The following is an 18,437-nucleotide window of genomic DNA, read 5'->3' as shown; positions in this document are numbered from 1 at the left end:
CCTGGTCCTGTGGGGTGAAATCGGTGACATAAAGTACTTTTCACTGATGTTCTTTGCAGCACCGAGGTCAAAGTCAGCCACCGTTTGACACGTTGGATAACACCCTGAAGCTGCTGACGCACTAGTGGTTCTTGGGGCTTCTAAACCTGGGGTTCTTGGAACCTGGAAGTCCGTGAAGGTATAGGATTCACCGGCCGTGTCCACAGGAAGTGCTTTCTTGATGATCAGTCATTCAAAACGTTACTTTCTAGTGTAAAACAAACACCAAAATATTAAAGAGTAGTCTGCAGAATTGACGTGCAATTTTGAGATAAAGACTGCGTAAATTGCCTTACTCCAGGCTTCTGGGATTGTGCCATCTGCTTTTGCTGTTAAGTAAACTCTGGTGAAAAGTTTGAGGAGCTATGCTAAGTGATAACGTGAAACGAACAGCCAAACAAAACAATATGGCCACAGCTGAGTGGTCCCAGGATGGCGGAAAGTATTTGCTTTGTTTCTGGGACCATCCCTACTGGATTCCGAGTGCCCTATTTTAGGGCACCAGTGCTGGCTGCCTCACACAGCCTGTGGGGTTCTGACCACACCGTCCTTTCTCCACGCCATGCCGAGAAGGATGCCCTGAGGCTTGTCATCTGGTGACAGCCTGGACATCGCTGCATCATCCCAGGGAGCAGGAGAGAAGAGTTTGTGAAGACCTGGACAGGTCCAGGGGGCAGGAGAAAGCTTGACGGAAGACACTTAGGTTGGTTGATTTAAGAGTTAGTGTGAGATGTTTTATAAAGGCTCTTTAGGGTTCATGATCCATCACAATGTTAGTAATTGACATTGATTAGCTTGGGGGAGATCAAGGTTGTTTTTCTTTCTTTTTCTCTTTCTTTTTTTGAAGATCTTCTGTCTTCTCCCAAGCCCTGAAAAGGCAGTAAGGGTCCAGTGCCTCCAAGTGTGGGCTTAGGGCCACCGCTCTAGTGTCTCTGAAGGACGGAGAGATGTGTCTAACTTGCAAAAATTCTCTCCTTCATGTTCTGAATGCTTCCCCGGATGAGTCAGGCGGCCAGGCCGTCGGTGGTGCTGCCCAGGTCCTGGGCTCTTCATCAGACGGTCTTCCCTGGAGTGCTGAAATGTATAAATGTCAGGGGAACCGTGTGATGAGCGTATCCTGATGGGACAGATGGACCAACTTCTCTTAAGAGCAGCCGGGTCCTTGGGGTCTATGCTGACATTTTCCGTAAGTGGGTGTCCTCGTGGTGTGGAAGTCACGGGCAGTGATTACTGGAGCTGCAGACCAGATCCTTCACCTGAGGTGTCTGTGAGGCACCAAGGGGACCTTCTCCCAGGGCAGCCGCCATGCTGGCCGCTGGTGACACCGACTCTATAACCACCGGGAACTTCTGAACAAGAACGAAGTGGAGAGAATCAGAGCTACAGATCCCACAGATCAGGGTTCCAGCCCAGCTTAGTGCCCCTGCTGTCTGGCTTTGAATCCCCCCTTACCATTCTGAGCCTCGCTTTCTTTGTAAATGGGCCATTATTGGAGTATTGTGAGGATGTTTGTCAAATGCCTTTTGCCTGGTAGGGATCCAATTATCTTACGAAGGTTGGTGACATGGTGACAGACACTATTCCAAAATAAAGAAATAAGACAGTCTTTCTCTTTCTGGTTAAGTAATTCTTTCTTGTTAAAAATATTTTCTCACTGTCGTTAAGTTGTTAGTAATAAACTGTCAAATAAAAATATTTGGCCTATCACACAAAAGCTTAGTAGTCAAATCACTGAGGGTGTTTACTGGAAACGAAAACATGGCATTAAAAGGACTTCAGAGGAAGAACTGCAAATGTGGGTGTGTGGAAGGAGAGTTTTGTGAAACATGCAGAGGTGTCTCAGGAGATTACGTGTCAGAGCTCGCCCAGGAAGGAGCCCTTGGCAGACAGAGGTGCTTGCAAACCTATCTTGGCAGATGTCAGTCAGTGCTGGCCTGGACCTATGTTAGCGACAGGGAATCCATACTCCGAGTGGGGACAGCAAAGCCCATGTCCTGTCTCTGTTCTGGCTGTCCGTGGTTCATCTTCACACCCCTCTAATGCACATTTTCTCCCCTTTTCCCATCCTGTCTCTTCCTTATCATGTTTATTCATCAAATGTGCACGTAAGCTTTGGACTCTCTGGCCCTGATGGGGGTGGGGGCTGGGGAGTGTTTCCACAAGCCTTCCAGGTGATTCCGCCCCACACTGCCGTGTGGGGGCCACTACTCTAGCCTCACAGGCTGGACCTCTTCTCGCTGGACGGACCGGTGCCCCCGCTGGCCTCGGGGGTCTGATGTTTGGGGATGGTGGGGAAGCTGCCTGGGGCAGAGGACGAGTGAGCACACAGGCCTGCCCTGCGAGGCCGTGGGAATGGGGATAAGGGCCATTTACCTTTATCTTTGTGAGGCCTGGAGGTCAGGGAAGTGGGGTGTCAAGTTGGTCAGTGGAAGAGACCACTTAAACCTGGTCCTCAGAGCTGCGCACCGAGTGATACCTCACACTCTGCGGAAAATGAGAATGTCCTGGTAGCTGAGGCCAGGCTGAGGAAAGTGGTCCCTGGACAGCAGTGGCCACGGACTCTTTTAGGCCAGCGAAGAGGAGGGACTTGATAATTGTTAGATGCTTTCAGTTCATGGTGCAAAAAGGGGTCTGGATTAGACCACCTCGCATTTGAGAAGGTTTTCAACGTAAAGAGTCTTTGGCAATAGGGCATCTTTTGCTTTTGTCTGGTTCTTTGCAACGCATTTTCGTGGCGCCCCCCGTGTGCAAGGCATCATGGTGAGCTGTGTAACGCGAGTGTGGCCCACCCATCCAGTGAGTCTGGTAAACGAGGAATTTCATTTTTATCACAACTGCACACACAGCTAGCAATGAATGTGTGCTTAATATATGCCAGGAACAGTTTTAAATGCCTTTTGTGGATTAATATTACAAAATTCGACATGCTATATACTACTTTACAGAGGAGGAAATGGAGCTTCAGTGAATATTCTCAAAGTCACACAGCCAGTGAGTATCAGACTCAGATTCAAACCCTGACTTTAGAGTCTGTGGAAACCCAATTCAGAAGCAACCATGTTTAACTAGCTTCAAATTGTAGATGGGCAGAGCATCACGTTGGTTTTTAAGAGCACATTCTGAGTCCGTGTAATTTCAGAATATTTGCCAATTGGTGTGGCTGGCAGTACAGGTCAGGAGCGATGTCCTAATCCTGTTTGACTTTCTGAGGTCTGCTATAATCCAGATGGTAATTGTTGTCCCCAGTTGACCTGCCAGGTAGATGGTGTGTAATTGATCGCCACAGGTCTTCTGTTATTGACCAGTTCTGAGTAAGATCTACCTGGTTAGGTTGTACCAGGAGCAAGGGAGAGATTGTGTCCCGCCAAGGTTAAAATACACTCTGCACTGGTCAATGTGAGCGGGATTACCCGTGGCAATTGTGACTTCCTGTTTTCAAGATAAAAGACTTACAGAGATTTATTAGAAAAATTTCACAGGGCTTCTGTGAAGCTATCACATACAGCTTAGAGAAGACACCGAAATAGTTTCATTGCAAGTAAATGTGAACCATACGGATAGTTTTTTGTTTTGTTTTTTTTTAATGTGTGCATCAGCTTAGAAGAGAGTTACCAGATGATCTATAAAAGGTCTATGAAAGATGTTTGATGGTGTGAAGGACCCAGCATATTAAAGAAATTTTCAAAATACCTGAAAAAAAAATTATAGCTGGCGTTTCTAAAACCAAGGTTAGAAAAATGGAGGGCTGTGTTGAGGGGGGTTAGAAAAATGGAGGGCTGTGTTGAGGGGGGTTAGAAAAATGGAGGGCTGTGTTGAGGGGGGCATTTTCACCTTACTCTGTGGTTTTCAGAGTCTGGAACGTCCGTGTGGTGTGGGAACAGTTCTCAGGGCAATCTTTGGTGAGAGGCCTTCTCTTGTTTGTTTGTTACCTGCTGGGTATACTGTCTGGTCCATTGAAACACACGCACGCCCACATACACGCACACACACACGTGCGCGTGCCCACACACACACTCTTAGTGCCCACTGTACGAGGCATTATACTCATACCCTGAAGACGGCCTGTTCAGTTCTGAACCTTGTTTGACATTCATTCATTGGCAGACGAGGTTAGGTGGTTGCCAAGGTGGCATATGGGGTGAGGGGAGAACGTAAAGGGGAGTCGTCTAGTTAGACAAGATTGGAACTCGGCCCGCAGTGGTGGAATTCGGGTCTCCACTGGGCACTCGGTAGCTGTGCGGCCTTGGGTCAGTGACTTCATCTCTTTGAACATCAGTTTTCTCTCAGGGATTATGATGTCTGTCCTACTTACTTGGAAGCTCTTGTAAGGACAATTAAAATAAACCATGTGAGGGCTTGGGATAAACTGTGAAGGCCTGTATACAGTAGGCAGTGTGGTTGGTGGTTGGGGCTGGCCTCAGCCCTGTGGTTGGTGGTTGGGGCTAGCCTCAGCCCCGTTCCCTGTTTTCCCCCGAGTTCCTTGTACAGCAGGCTCAGCCTCCTTCCCCAGCCCTGGTGCGGAGAGGTTGGACAGCAGGTCGGAGCCGGGGGTGAAAGCCCATACGATATGCGATCTGAGGGGGCAGCCACTGTCTTTGCCACTGGGCAGTGTGGTGGATAGTTAGTGGGCCTCGCGTGGGTCAAGACAGAGCCACAGGCACGTCAGGCAACAAACTTGTGCCGTCTGAGACTGAACTCCTTGTCCTTGGAACCTTACCCCTTCCTCCTCCTCAGGGACTCTGTCACTTTTCCTTGTTACTGTTTTGTCAGTATTTTACTGTTGAGTGTCGGAGGTTATTTGTCTGGAGCAGAGACCCGCCACGTTCCCCAAGGCCCAGCAGTGACAGTGCACCCTCCGGGAACACTTTCCACTGTAGCACGCGGGACATGGCTGGAAGCGTCCCAGGCCTGGAGGAGAGCTCCAGGGCAGGGAACAACCATCTCTGTCCAATAATTTATTTTTTAGCTGACTCCTGTAAGACCCATGTGTGTGTTTTCAGTACATTTGCCCATTTTGCTGGACGTCGTCCCAGAACTCCCGTGCTGACGTGTTGCTTTCTGCAGTGGTAGGAGCATCACTGTAGGCCGCAGAGGGCTTTAGACCAAGAGCTCGGGGTGGGTGAGTAACAGTGAGAACAGTCAAATTGATAACAGCACCATGGACATCTGTCCTGTTTACTGCCGCTCCTCGAGAAACAGACTGTGGCAGCCATGGTTGGGTGGTGACCCTGTCATTTCCACCCAAAAAACAAGCGGTGCAAATGGCCTGTGGCAGCTTGAGCAAGAGTCATTTTCAACCCCACATCACTGAGAGGCGCCCTTGAAGAGGTATGAACTTTTTATAAAAGTCAAATAAACATCATATGTTGTTGGCAGAGATCATTTTCACTTTTTACACTTTTTAAAAATGTAGTACCAACCCCTGCCCAATGCTGGGCATCCTGTGAAATCAAACCCCAACCTCAGGTGGTTCACCCTCAGAGAGTCTGTGTCATTAACTCATGAGAGGATCTTCTGTTAAAATGGAATTTCGTGTGTGTGGTGACAGTTTGCATTAGAGGCCCACGGGTAAAAATGACTTAGAAGATGTAAAGACAGAATGAAGCAAAGGTTTTGCTTCCTGTAAAATTTTCTTTCTTGACTTCTATGCCCATGCTTATGGCTCCTGTAAAGTCTATTTCATCACTTTGCACAAATCTGAAAATGACATGAACACTATTCCTGATAAATTAAGCTTGGTTATGTATTTTGTTCTGATGAATGTCCCCCCAAGATCTGCTAACTTTAAAAAACAAACCAAAACGTCATTGTTGATAAATGAGACTGAACATGCTGTTCCTTATTCAGATTTTACTTTTATATGTGTTGTTTTATAAGACATTTTCCTCAGTATTTAAAAAAAAAAAATCTTTTCACTGTAGCCCCACACAGTCTGTTTGTCAGTGACCCATGCTGATGAAGAAATTCATGTCCACCTCTGTGACACCGTCATCTGTGGATAACTCAAACACTTAATAAGTTTTGGCAACCTGGATCTTTCTAGAAACATGGGACATCGCATTGTTATGGGTATGAAGTAAGAGATCCCCACTGGGAACTCTTAAGAATAACAAATCATAGGATTAATATAGGAACTCATATAGTTAATCAATGCTGTGCCATTAATGAGTATTAGTACTGAACAATTTTGGCAAATTATTTTCTTTTGAGCTACTTAAATGAATATATTTGTCTTTCCATATCATTTGGTGGTCCTTAATTTTTATAGAGGCTAGTCCTTGAAATTGAGAGCCTACCTCTTAACTTGGAACAAAACGGAGATCAGTTTGGTATAACCCCAGGAAAAGTTACTCTATACCAGGCTGCAAGTTCCATAAAGTTAGTCCCTTGACTACACTATTGGGCTAAAAACAAAAAATCTTAATAGTTACTATTTTGAGGGGCACCTGGGTGGTTCAGGTGGTTGAGCATCCAACTCTTGATTTTGGCTCAGGTCGTGATCTCAGGGATCGAGCCCTGCGTCAGCCTCCATGCTGAACATGGAACCTGTTTGAGATTCTCTCTCTCTCTCTCTCTCTCTCTCTCTCTGTCTCTGTCTCTCTCCCTCTTCACCCCCCCCCGCCCCTCCCCTGCTTGCATGCATGCTCTCTCTCTCAAATTTAAAAGAAAAAAATTACTACTTTGCATATTGGGCAAAATATTTATTTTACCATAACATGATATTCTCTAAGTAGTCTTTAGGAATGCAGGTGCCCAGTAACTGAGTAGGTAACTCCAGCTAGTGTACAAAAGAATATCCCTTTTGATTACATTTAAGACATTGGAGCCATGTGTCTGGCTTTTTAGAATAACCATCTCTAGTGTCTATTTGTGTTATTGAAACTCACACTAACTCGTGTGACATTAGATTCTGTTTCTATGTCTTTGCTTAGCTAAGAATGTCTAAAACACTAGTCAGAATTACTAATGGGCTGATGTAGGTTGAAGAACAATACCTGGGAAGACCTGGCCTCTATAACCAGAGAGACACGTATTAGCCTAACCGTATCCTGATGCAGGGCTAGAATGTGGCCCACTGTCAGAAACAGGCGGTGCGGTCTCCCCAGGGCCCCTCACCCTTGTTCCCAAACTTGTTGGCTCTTAACTGATGTAAAAACAAGACTCAAAACACTAAGTACTGGCGACCAGAATGCATTGCTTTGAAAAAAGTGAACAGTCAGAGTGTTTCTGGAGATCGGCATTTAGCAAGAGGATTTCTAGGCATTGATGTCACGAGAAGGAAAGAGCGGAGACTGGGGTGAGCAGCAGGGTTTACCTGGCGGGGCAAGGCAGCCATGAAAGAGAAATTACAATAAAAAGCAGAAGCCAGTTAGTATTTAGCTCTTAGGGGTTTAACCGTAAAGACAAGGAGAGGCTGTCTTTTCAGCCTTAGAGAGGAGAGCTTCCTGGAGGACAGTTAGAAATAGTACCGAATTGCATTTCCTATGTTTTTACACTGACCTTTAGCTCTCACCGGAGAATATATAGTTTTGGCCTTAAGAACTCAAAATAGGTGAAAAAGGACGTTGTAAAACATCCAAGATTTCTGGCTGGCAGCCCCACAGTGGTATGTTTCCACTTGAAGTTCTCGAGAACTCTCGGTCCGAAATGCGGGGAGGAACATGTGAGTGGAGTGTCGATACCCGTGGGGGAAATACGTTCCTCCTCGAATGCGTTAGCGAACATGGAGGTTTCGAGCACAGCTGCCAGACTTTGGACTGACTTGACATACTCAATGGTTAAGTCTGAGGGGTGTACTGTTTAATAATTTCTGTGTCATGTCCTCTTTAAGAAAAGGAAGTGCCAAACAAGCCCTTGCGCGTGCGTGTCCGATCCTCAGACGACCGGCTCTCCGTTGCGTGGAAGGCACCACGCCTGTCGGGAGCCAAGAGTCCACGCAGATCACGGGGTTTTCTTCTGGGCTACGGGGAAAGTGGCCGGAAGATGAATTATGTTCCACTGACAAGAGATGAGCGAACACACGAAATTAAAAAGCTGGGTGAGTTTAATGGTAACTGATGTTTTTTTGTTTTTTTTTTTTAATTTTTTTTTAATGTTTTTATTTATTTTTGAAGGAGAGAGAGAGACAGACAGAGCATGAGCAGGGGACTGATGTTTTGATGATCGATGCAATCTTGTCAATGTTTAGAAGCTCGTTCATGACAGAAAGGTACATGGTAGGCGTAGCGTTCATTTTCCAGGTATTGCGATTCTTCCGAACTGAACTCTGCAAGGTCTGCCCTCCGTGCCTCTGCCCTTTCAGCCTTCCGTTAAGGGCAGGACAAGGCCTCCCCTCCAGGTGCCCATCAGTTCCTTGAGTTGGGCCATTTTTCTGGACATGAGAGGGAAGCTAAGGTTTTCTCATCTTGTCTCTGTTTCCACCATTTTGTCCTTTTTTTTTTGTAATGTTTTATTTATTTTTGAAAGACAGTGCAGGTGGGGGAGGAGCAGCAAGAGGGGGACAAAGGATCCCAAGTGGGCTCTGCACTGTCACCCAGAGCCCGATGCACAGCTCAAACTCATGGTCTGCGGGATTATGACCTGAGTTGGACGCTGAACTGACTGAGCCACCCAGGTGCCCCACCGTTTTGTTCTTTTAAGCTTTGTCCTAGATCCCAGGACACTGGAACTTGGGTCCTTTCAAGATGAAATGTGGTGACTGCTGATGGAAGCTGCATATCAGGCCTGCCTTCCTCCTTCTCTGCAAACCTTTATTGTGGGAAGGAAGCCTTGGCCACGGAACGTGGATGGGAGGGAACGTCTGCTGTAACGTGGAGAGATTATGTGCATTGTTCTTGCTTGGGTGGAGGCCTGACCTTTGCTGCCTTTCTCCCCCTTTCCTCACACCCCCTTATTTACCTGATGAGTTTGGTGGTCGGCGTTGGGTAAGCGTGGGTTGCCCTTTGTGTGTCCTCCACTTGGGGGGAAGCCAGGCTCTAGAGAACACATGGTCTGCTCAGTTCCTCTAGGCCTAAGTCATGTAGAGCCCAGGGCTGCTGGGCAGGACGGCCCGCGTGATTCTAGGGCTCATTCCAGAATACTTACCCCATGTTCTCCAACATTCGCACCAACAATAAGTATATTGGCCCCCCACTGCTTATTGTCAGTCGTTTCCTAATTGGGTCAGTACTCGGGCCAGAAAGGGGGTGTGATTTATTGGGCCCTCCCACAAGACTCCTGTGGGACCTGGTGGTCTCTTCACTTGCATGCCAGGCTTCGCTCAGCTTCCAGCACCCGCGAGATGGGCTGGAGGTGGGACGGAGGGTGGGCTCCAGGCAAAGGAGCCCACGAGGACACGGAGCCGTGTGCCGTAAGCAGTGTCCCTGGTGAGAAGGCAGTGGTGCCCGTGGCTCCTACTCAAGTCTTCTGTCAGACACGACAAGGGACAGGCAAGTAGTGGGAAGTGAGTCTGGCGAGACAAGACGGAGGAGTGGAAGAAGGAAGGGAGAAGAGAGCCCAGAGGGAGGGTGCCAGGCTCATAGGAGCGATGGACAGCGGTCAGGGGCTCAGTGGCGGTGGAGGAAACAAGTCAGCCTCCTGCTGGCCCCAGGCGCCTCAGGTGCTCCGAGAAGACAATCCACTCTGCTCGGTGACCACATATTGTGGAGTCTGGACAGGCAGCTCTGAGTTCCTCAAGGCTCTCAAAGCCTGGCCCCCTGGGCTGCACGGTGGGCACTGATCGGGGCAGATTTGATCCGTGTGGAGACACCGGTGGAAGGCCAGGCTGGATTCCCCTTCTGCAATAGCCCTGAAGTCACCGTCCTGCTCACTGCTCTCTGTTCAGCCACGTGCTGAAGACTCTTGGAAGAGCCTGGTGGGTGTTCTGTCAGGCATAGCATCCAAACCATCTCGAAATACAGACTCCAGACCTCCCCAACAAAAATGACCAGCCACCCCTCTGCTCCCGTGCCACTGGCCACCACACGGGGTCACAGAAGGAGATGGACAAGTCTGAGCCGTGGGTGCTTTGTGAGGCTTCAGTATGAGCAGCGAGGCCTGGAGCTAGAGGCCCAATCACTCTTTGGTCGTCCATTCTTGAAGAGCCTACCTCTTGCCATCTCTTGTAAAATGGCTCTGTTTTGGTGACACGGGCCAAATTCTACCCAGAGTATCAGCAGAAGAGTGGAGTCTCTGTTTTTACGTCCTGAGACTGCAGGGGGCCTTTTTTAAGCGGGCACTTTTCACTGTGCTGAGCCTCTCACAGACACCACGCAGTAAGGCGTCGGTCAGTGTGAACAAGCGTCTCATCTGAGTGGTTCTGCTGCCTCTTGATTTGCTCGGTCATGACCCCTGGCTCACCTGAGGGCAGAAGAAGGATTTGTTTGCTGCTTCAGCTTGAACAAATGTGGGACCTGAGGTCAAGGATGGCTCCGGCCTCAGCCTGATGAGCAGTGTGGACCTCCTGTGCCTCAGCTACACCGTGTTAGCTTTTGAATTTTCACCAAACAAAAATGGGTTGGACTTGCCGTCGTGAATGATCCCAGAGGCTGCCGTGAGGAAGAAGAGGTCTCCCTGGACGCTGGCTCCAGCACTGTTGGGAGGATGCCGTGAATTCCCGGGGAGATGTCGCAGCGGGCCTGTTGTGTTAGGAGATGCCTGTGTTCTCATTTTTACCAGAATTAGGGTTCTAATTCTGTTCATAAGCCAGATGCCATGAAAAGCGTGGTGCCTGCAGAGCATGGCCACACATGAAGGAAACTTGCGGAAAGGTGGGCCTGAGGTCCCGTCAGCAAAAATCCTGCCTTCTGAGTCATTTACGAAACACCTTACTGGGCATCTTCTGTGTCAGGACCTGTAGGGTTCTGGGGCCCCAACAGTCCCTGGCAGGGACAGACAACGGACAGAGTGCAAGTGGAGGCAGAGGTGCGGGCACAGGAGGTGGGAAGTGCTGTGGTGGGCACCCAGGGCTCAGGGGCCAAGTCCCCTCCAGGGAGGCACAGTGGCCCTGGGCTAAGGAGGCGAGAGAACAGAGCAAGCACCAGAGCTCACGTGCGAGTGGGGCAGCAATGAAGGAGCGTGTGAGTTTGGGCTCCCTCAGGAAGTGAGGACAGACAAGTCTGAAGTCCAGACACCTGCGTTTCTGGTGAGTCACATGCCTGAGGTCAGGCTCTGTGGCTCTGAGGAGGGGCGGGGGTGCCTGGGGTCCCAGGGGGCACTGGGCTGGTGATGGTGGGATCAGTTTGGAAATTTTATTTCCAGACTATCAATAATCGGGCACAGAATGGAGTGTGTTGTGATACCAGTGAGGCTTCATTGCTTCTGTGAAGAACGAGTTGGTTGCTCCGTAGCCGGTGCTTGGCTCTGGGCCCTGCTCCCTCCTCACCCAGAGGAGTAAAACTTGGGTGTTGGACTGACCACCTAGTCCATGACCTTGGGTGGGTCACCTTGTCCCCCTGATCCTGGTTGTTCATCTGTGAAAAGGAGACTGTGAGAGTAGCTTCCTCATGGAACTTTTGTCGGGACTAAATGAGTAACTGATGGGACATGCCCAGCATGGCAGAGACAGACCCAGACACGTGAGCTGTCCCGGTTTACTCTTCCTTCATGATAATCTTGGGCCAAGTTTAGTGTGGAGAGCTTGCAAATCAAGAATCTGGGCATTAAAAACAGTCTCGGAACTTTAAGAAGTACATCGCAAATATGTAAAAACGTCAATTGTGGGAAGTTACTCATTTCTTGGTGGCTCTTGATAAATGATGGGTCACATTTTTTATGTTTATTTATACGTGTTCCCGGGTTGTGAGGTTGGATGGCACAATTTTTCTTTGTTGACCTTGGGCTGCTTCCTTTGTCAATAGCACCAAGAAATTGATCCCCTGAAGGGACTTCTCTCTGGAAGCTTAGTTTGATGCTCTATGAATGCGAGGGTTACAAACTTGATTCTTCCCTTTTATAAAACATATATTTCAAAATTCTGTGGTAGAGTAAGATGTCAGAGCCTTAGCCTCAATAATAATTTATCATCCCAGCATGAGTTTTACCTGCTCTATCTCTCTCTCTGTAAGTATGTATGTATATGTATATATGTGTGTATATATACATATATATATTTGTATATACATATATATGTGTACATATATGTGTGTGTGTATATATATACATATATATATATATATATAGAGAGAGAGAGAGAGAGAGAGAGAGAAGAAGAGGGAGAGTGGAGGTGCTCAAAGATTGTCAAACATTGTCCGCTTTCCCTGAAACGTGATTAGTCTACAGCAGTTTAGTTTACATAAGTAGGTTTCTCCACGTGAGGTTTTTGAACACTGGTCTCCTTTTATGTTTAACTGCCATATTGTTTGTAAAAACAAAACGTTTGTTCTTCCCTTGCTATGAAACTTTGCAATCCCTGAAAGCAGACCTCTAGTGTTACAGGTTTCTGTTAGGACCTCAGTGTCCCTTCTGCTAATTTGCTTAGGTATTACCTGATAAGATTGTTGTCTGCACTAGAAATATATCAAATTGCCTCATTTTTACTCTTGAGCTGATCAAGGCTGCTACAGGAAGCTTGGTCGGAAGAGCCTGGAGTTAGGCATTAGCAACTCTGGATTTGGAGACAACTTTGAGTTCTTCTTAGGGGCGTGGCTTTGGGCAAGTCAACCAATTTTTTTCATGGCTTTATGTCCTTATTTATAAAACAAGAAGGTCACATTGGAAGATAATGAATGAAGACTTCATCTGGGTCCCAGACTCTATGGTTCCAAGGTGCTTGAGAGTTACAAGTTTTATTTCATCATTGTATTTTTTCACAAATAAAGTTTTCAAGTTTAGATTCAGTTGGATGCTAGTGGGCCCAATGTCCAATTAGGGGAGTGGGGTGGCGGGACCTAACTTAAAGAACAATCCAGAAATAAAGGGTATGTTTAAACTCTTACATTTGCTCTTAATAAATCTTTGGAGACTCAATTCTGAGGATGTTGGTTTCTAAGGGCCCAGCATGCTCTCTGGACTGCTAATCAGATACACTCACTGTTTTTTTCTTGCTTCCTTCTTTTCGATGACAGAAACAGAGTGACCCCTCTTTCTATTCTGGAGGTAAAAAAGAAATTGAGGGATTTCTGTGGGTAAAATATACTATTCTTTTCTTTTTTAAACATTGCTCATCTTTCTTCAATTTTGGTGAGATAGAAACCTACTTCTCAAGAATTATAGGTAACCGTCACTCCCACATTTTCTAACATAATAGTGTTCTTCTTGAGCCTAGTTCTTACAGTTCTTGGTCTCATCTTTAATTGTCTAGAAGAAATTGGAATGCCCCCAGAAAGCCAAGATTGGTGGTAGGGGTGGGAGACGCAGACAATGAGGGTGTGCATTCCGGAAAGCCAAGTGCAGAGCCTCATCCCTTGCCGGTTGGTCCACAGCCTCGGAGTCGGTGTATGTGGTCTCCCTGCAGTCCATGAACTCACAGGGGCAGAGTCAGCCTGTCTACAGGGCTGCCCTAACGAAACGGAAGATTTCAGGTATGTTTCCAAGGACGCACCTGCTCAAGTCATGGTCTGTGTGAATGAGGTCTTGTTTCCAAATGATGCTGGCTAAGTGACAAATTAACTGGGTGTCATTCAGTGTGAAGGTAACAACAGGGCTGGCTCGGCCACATTTCAGACAGAAGTGTGTTTCTTTTATACTCAGAGCCCACAGAGTTCTTCCAATGAAGCATATTTCTTTGTGTATTTTGAATGGCTTCTCTGTGCGGCAAATTTGCCGTGATAGAAGCAGCCAATCGTTTGTTCCATTTAAGGATCCAGTGTGATCCAACATCGGTGGCCCTTGGGGTCAGACTGTGAACAGAGAGGAGTAGGAGTAGGTGTGGAGGGGGCGGCATGCAAGATCTGTACTCATGCTTCATTTCAGCTAAAATCACCGAAACACAGCATTGAGAAGAGGAAGAAAAGGTAGTAGAGGCTTTCTCATAGCCTGATCATTGGTCATTTACCAACAGAGGCTTTTTTCCTACGTCCATTCACAGGTGGTTTTTAATATTACTCACATACTAAGAAATTACACATACCTATTCTGGATTCTGTGCCTTAACCTAAAGAGGCAAACCTGTAGCATGATTATTTTCATGAATTCACAATTTATTTGTGATTACAATAGTATATCGTGGAATAGACATTCTATTACTATGTATAATACAGTAATAGAATATACTATGTATAATATATGTATTATAATTTTATATCTGTGATGATTATGATTGCTTACACTGTGTAACAGAAGTCTCAAATACACGATGTGGCACTTTTATTTTTCATTATTTGTTGCTATAGAAGAAGTGTCTCCATCGCTTTTCTAACACGCTAATTATTTCCACCTTCCCCTATTTGTAGCATAAGCCGCATCCTTTTGAAATACCATCCCTTAAAGGTGAAAAGAAAAAACAAAATAAAACCCCCAAGAGACTAAAAAGCAAAATTGAAACCTCTTAATCTTCATTTATGGTACAGATTGAACAGAACTTCACGAAGAACAGGCTTCGTGACTATAATGTATTCCACTGGAAATCTGCAAACTGAAATCTATTTTATGTCTGAGTGTAACTCTTAATCTGTCTTGAAACCACATTTTCTAAAATGTGAAGACATGGAACCCAGTGTGATTTGTGCAGTTGTTTGAGCCAGAATTTTGTTTCATGCCATGATCGCCAAGGAAATGCTCTGGCTTGACCTTTTCTCCCCCAAAACTTTTGCTTCCTGTAAAGATTGTGTGATTTCCCAGAAACTTACAGTATGTGTTAAGAAAACACTGAGTTGCTTGGAGAATCGTGGACCAGGGCAAAGCATCCCTTTTGTACTGTGCTATATGTCAGCTGGATTGGGCAGCTTTTCAAGTGAACTGCCCATTTCTTAGACTGTGTGTGAGAAGGACAAGAGTGGAGATTTTAGTTTATCTACATTAAGCATAAGCAATTTAAAAATTGTACAGCGTGATTAATGAACCCTGGGGGGCCAGAGGAACTCGGGGCAGAGCCTGTTGTAGAGACAGCCTCTAAGGTGTCCCGTTGTCATTCCAGAAGAGGATGACCTGGATGTGCCTGAAGATATCAACGTCCGGGTCATGTCATCCCAATCTGTGCTTGTAGCCTGGGTGGATCCTGTTTTGGAAAAACAGAAGAAAGTTGTTGCATCAAGGTACTTTTCCTTATTTCTTTGCCTTTGGGTATGAGAGATGTGGTTTTTCTGGTGCTCAAAAGACCTGTGTTTATTTGAATGACTGTATCTTCTGACATACATGGATGATGGCCTCTTCCCATAGCTGAATGGTCAACTATTCTCTGGCAGTCCAGCTAGTCTCGAGTGTGGTCACACACTTCCCACAGCTCAGATGCTATCATGGCCTCGTGTGTAATGCACACAGGAGGACCTCGCCTCTCACTTGCTCAGAGTTTTATCTTGTGTCTGGAAATTCCCTCAATTCCATCTCTTCCTTTGCCCCATTTGTGTTTTGCTTTGTCTCCTTACGATCTAGTTGTGCAGAGGGTGTGGGCCCATCTTAGAAGGAGTCTTCCCATCCCTCCCATTATCCAGGAAAGGTTGGCAGGAGCAAGGATTTTTACACAGAGAGGTGGACATTTGTCAAATGCCTTGCACACTGTAGTTCTTCTTTAGACATTCTTCAGACACTGAATTTCTTTATGTCCAGCTCATTTGTGTACAGCAAAAGACAACTGTCTTGTCTCTTAAGCCACGATGTTATGCTCTTCAGATTTTTATACTGATTTGCAATAGCAGTAGAAGAAAAACCAATCATAAGGTTAAAATAATTTCTATGTTAAAAAAAGCCACTGGTGAACAGCATTTCATGTTACTGGTAGGTTAATATAGCCATCAAAATTTTATGTGTTAAATGACTGAATAATTAATATTACCAAGAGAAAGCCAAAGATTTGGTAGCCACCAGGGCACTATGTATTAACTTTTGAACCTATCTACGACCAGGAAGAGTGAATGTCCTTTAAAAAAAATGAATGGAATCGAATGCTGAGATTATATACATATAATATGTGTGTGTGTATGTGTATATATGTATATATATATACATATATACACACACCATTATTTGTATTAGATATAGTTTCTGTCACTGTCTGTTAGTGAAAGAAAGAAAGAAAGAGGAAGAAAGAAAGAAAGAAAGAAAGAAAGAAAGAAAGAAAGAAGAAAGAAAGAAGAGGAAGGAAGGAAGGAAGGAAGGAAGGAAGGAAGGAAGGGAGAAAGAAAGAAAGAAAGAGACAGAAAGAAAGAGAAAGAAAGAAAGAAAGAGTAGAAGAAAGAAAGAAGAGGAAGGAAGGAAGGAAAAGAGAAAGAAAGAAAGAAAGAAAGAAAGAAAGAAAGAAAGAAAGAAAGAAATCTGCTTCTTTTGAAGGACCTCAGAAGGGTCTAGTGATTCTCTCCCTAGCCATTTGGCCTCTCCCAACACAAAGCGTTCCTGATTACCACTGGACTGTGATTTCTAACATCTTGATGAAAACAAAAGAGGGCTTCAGTTTTCTTAGCAGGACTCTTATATTAATTGGTGAGCTGTGTCTGAAACTGAAGTCTTCATTATTAAATACAATGAATGGCCCCTTTTTAATGTTTCACATGCTTTCTACTGCAAAGTGGCTGCAAAGAAAATTTCTTGGAAAAGGAAGACACTAAGTGGCATTTGCAACTCTCAGAATGTTGAGGATGCCTTCTGCCTGACATTGTTACACCCTGTTTGCCCACACCATTTCTCTCTGTGATAATCACACAGTAGAGCTCCTTTTATAAGCTCCTCTATCCTGCTGTGTTTATTACACAGTTTTGCTCCTTCTCATAATGATAAGTCTACTCAAAACCACACGTTGTCTTTCCTCCTGATAACTGCTTTGGCATGAATTGGATCTTCTTGTCTTTCTTTTCTGGAGAACCAAGATACCTTGGGCTGTTCCAGTTTTTAAAAAAAAATTTTTTTTAACGTTTATTTATTTTTGAGACAGAGACAGAGCATGAATGGGGGAGGGGTAGAGAGAGAGGGAGACACAGAATCCGAAGCAGGCTCCAGGCTCTGAGCTGTCAGCACAGAGCCCAACCCCGAGGCTCGAACTCGGGAACTATACGATCATGACCTGAGCCGAAGTCGGATGCTTAACTGACTGAGCCACCCAGGTGCCCCTGTTCCAGTTCCTAATATTGGCCTTTCCACACCACACACACACACACACACACACACACACACACACACACTCACACTCACACATCTCTCATAAGGCACTTACCTGGTCAAAGCTGTCCCCCTTCTGTCTCTTCCCTTCTGAATCTCTGCTCGATCTTTTGATCTGTAAGACACTAATCTCCGTCTTTCCTGGCCTACTTTAGACACCTTTCCCTGGAACTTAAGAGTAAATTCTCTGACTTAATAACATAGCCAAAACTTTAGATTTTTCTCCTCTTTGATTTCTCTGCTTACCTCCAGAAGTCATTACTTATGGGGAAGGAAAAATAGCAATGAATCTAGCGTTCAGTTGCAGGGAATTGGTCAGCTGGGCGTGTGGCTGCCTTGTGTTTTCTTACAGACAGTACACCGTGCGCTATCGAGAAAAGGGGGAATCAGCAAGGTGGGATCACAAGCAGACCTCGAACAGACGCGTGTTGGTTGAGAACCTGATTCCAGACACCATGTATGAATTCGCAGTCCGTATTTCACAGGGTGAAAGAGATGGCAAATGGAGTACATCTGTCTTCCAGAGAACACCAGAATCTGGTCTGTATTTAAAACAGAGAGAGAGAGAGAGAGAGAGAGAGAGAGCAAGAGAGCGCACAAACGGGGGAGGGGCAGAGAGAGAGGGAGACACAGAGTCCAACACAGGCTCTAGGCTCTAAGCTGTCAGCACAGAGCCCGACGCAGGGCTGGAACCCACGAGCCATGAAATCATGACCTGAGCCAAATTTGGATGCTTAGCCGACTGAGCCACCCAGACGCCCCAGCAGAGGCAGTTTTTAAAGTAACATTACTCCGAAATCTTGGAAGTGTTTCTATGTATGAATGCAAAGAAGTTCAGGAACCGTTCCCTTGGATCTGTGTTTTATCCTTCACTGGCCATTTTCATTAGCATGTTAGTCTGACATGTGGAGCACATTACATCCTAGGATAGAGAATAATTAGGAATCACTACTTCTTCGTGAATGCCCCTGGGTAATGCCTGGCTGTGGAGGGTAGGAGAGACTCTTCCTTCCTAAGGCTGAGGTTGTGTTTGATCCTGGGGGAAAATTCTGCTCTGTATCAATTATTTTTTAAAACTATGTCTTTAAAAGCTTTATGAGAAAGAAGTTTGAACTGGATTTTAGTCTTCTTTATATATTTCAATATTCAGCAATGAGAGGAATTCTGAAATTCTA

General features: G+C 45.8%; 1 protein-coding gene across 1 annotated transcript in view; it reads left to right on the top strand.

Moving 5' to 3' along the window:
* The window catches only part of FNDC1 (fibronectin type III domain containing 1), an 80,380-nt gene that overhangs the window by 11,157 nt on the left and 50,786 nt on the right, over positions 1–18,437 (top strand). Inside the window, exons 2-5 of the mRNA XM_047101970.1 lie at positions 7,871–8,077; positions 13,440–13,538; positions 15,092–15,209; positions 17,615–17,802. Of these exons, the coding sequence (XP_046957926.1) occupies positions 7,871–8,077; positions 13,440–13,538; positions 15,092–15,209; positions 17,615–17,802 (612 nt within the window). The remainder of the gene's footprint in view (positions 1–7,870; positions 8,078–13,439; positions 13,539–15,091; positions 15,210–17,614; positions 17,803–18,437) is intronic.

This window comes from Lynx rufus, unplaced genomic scaffold, assembly GCF_022079265.1.
Source record: "Lynx rufus isolate CCGP_SWC_20201006 ecotype Redwood Valley unplaced genomic scaffold, mLynRuf1.p SCAF_6, whole genome shotgun sequence".
Lineage (NCBI taxonomy): Eukaryota > Metazoa > Chordata > Mammalia > Carnivora > Felidae > Lynx > Lynx rufus.
The sequence above is the reverse complement of the archived record's forward strand: the minus strand, read 5'-3'. Positions and strand labels throughout refer to the sequence as shown.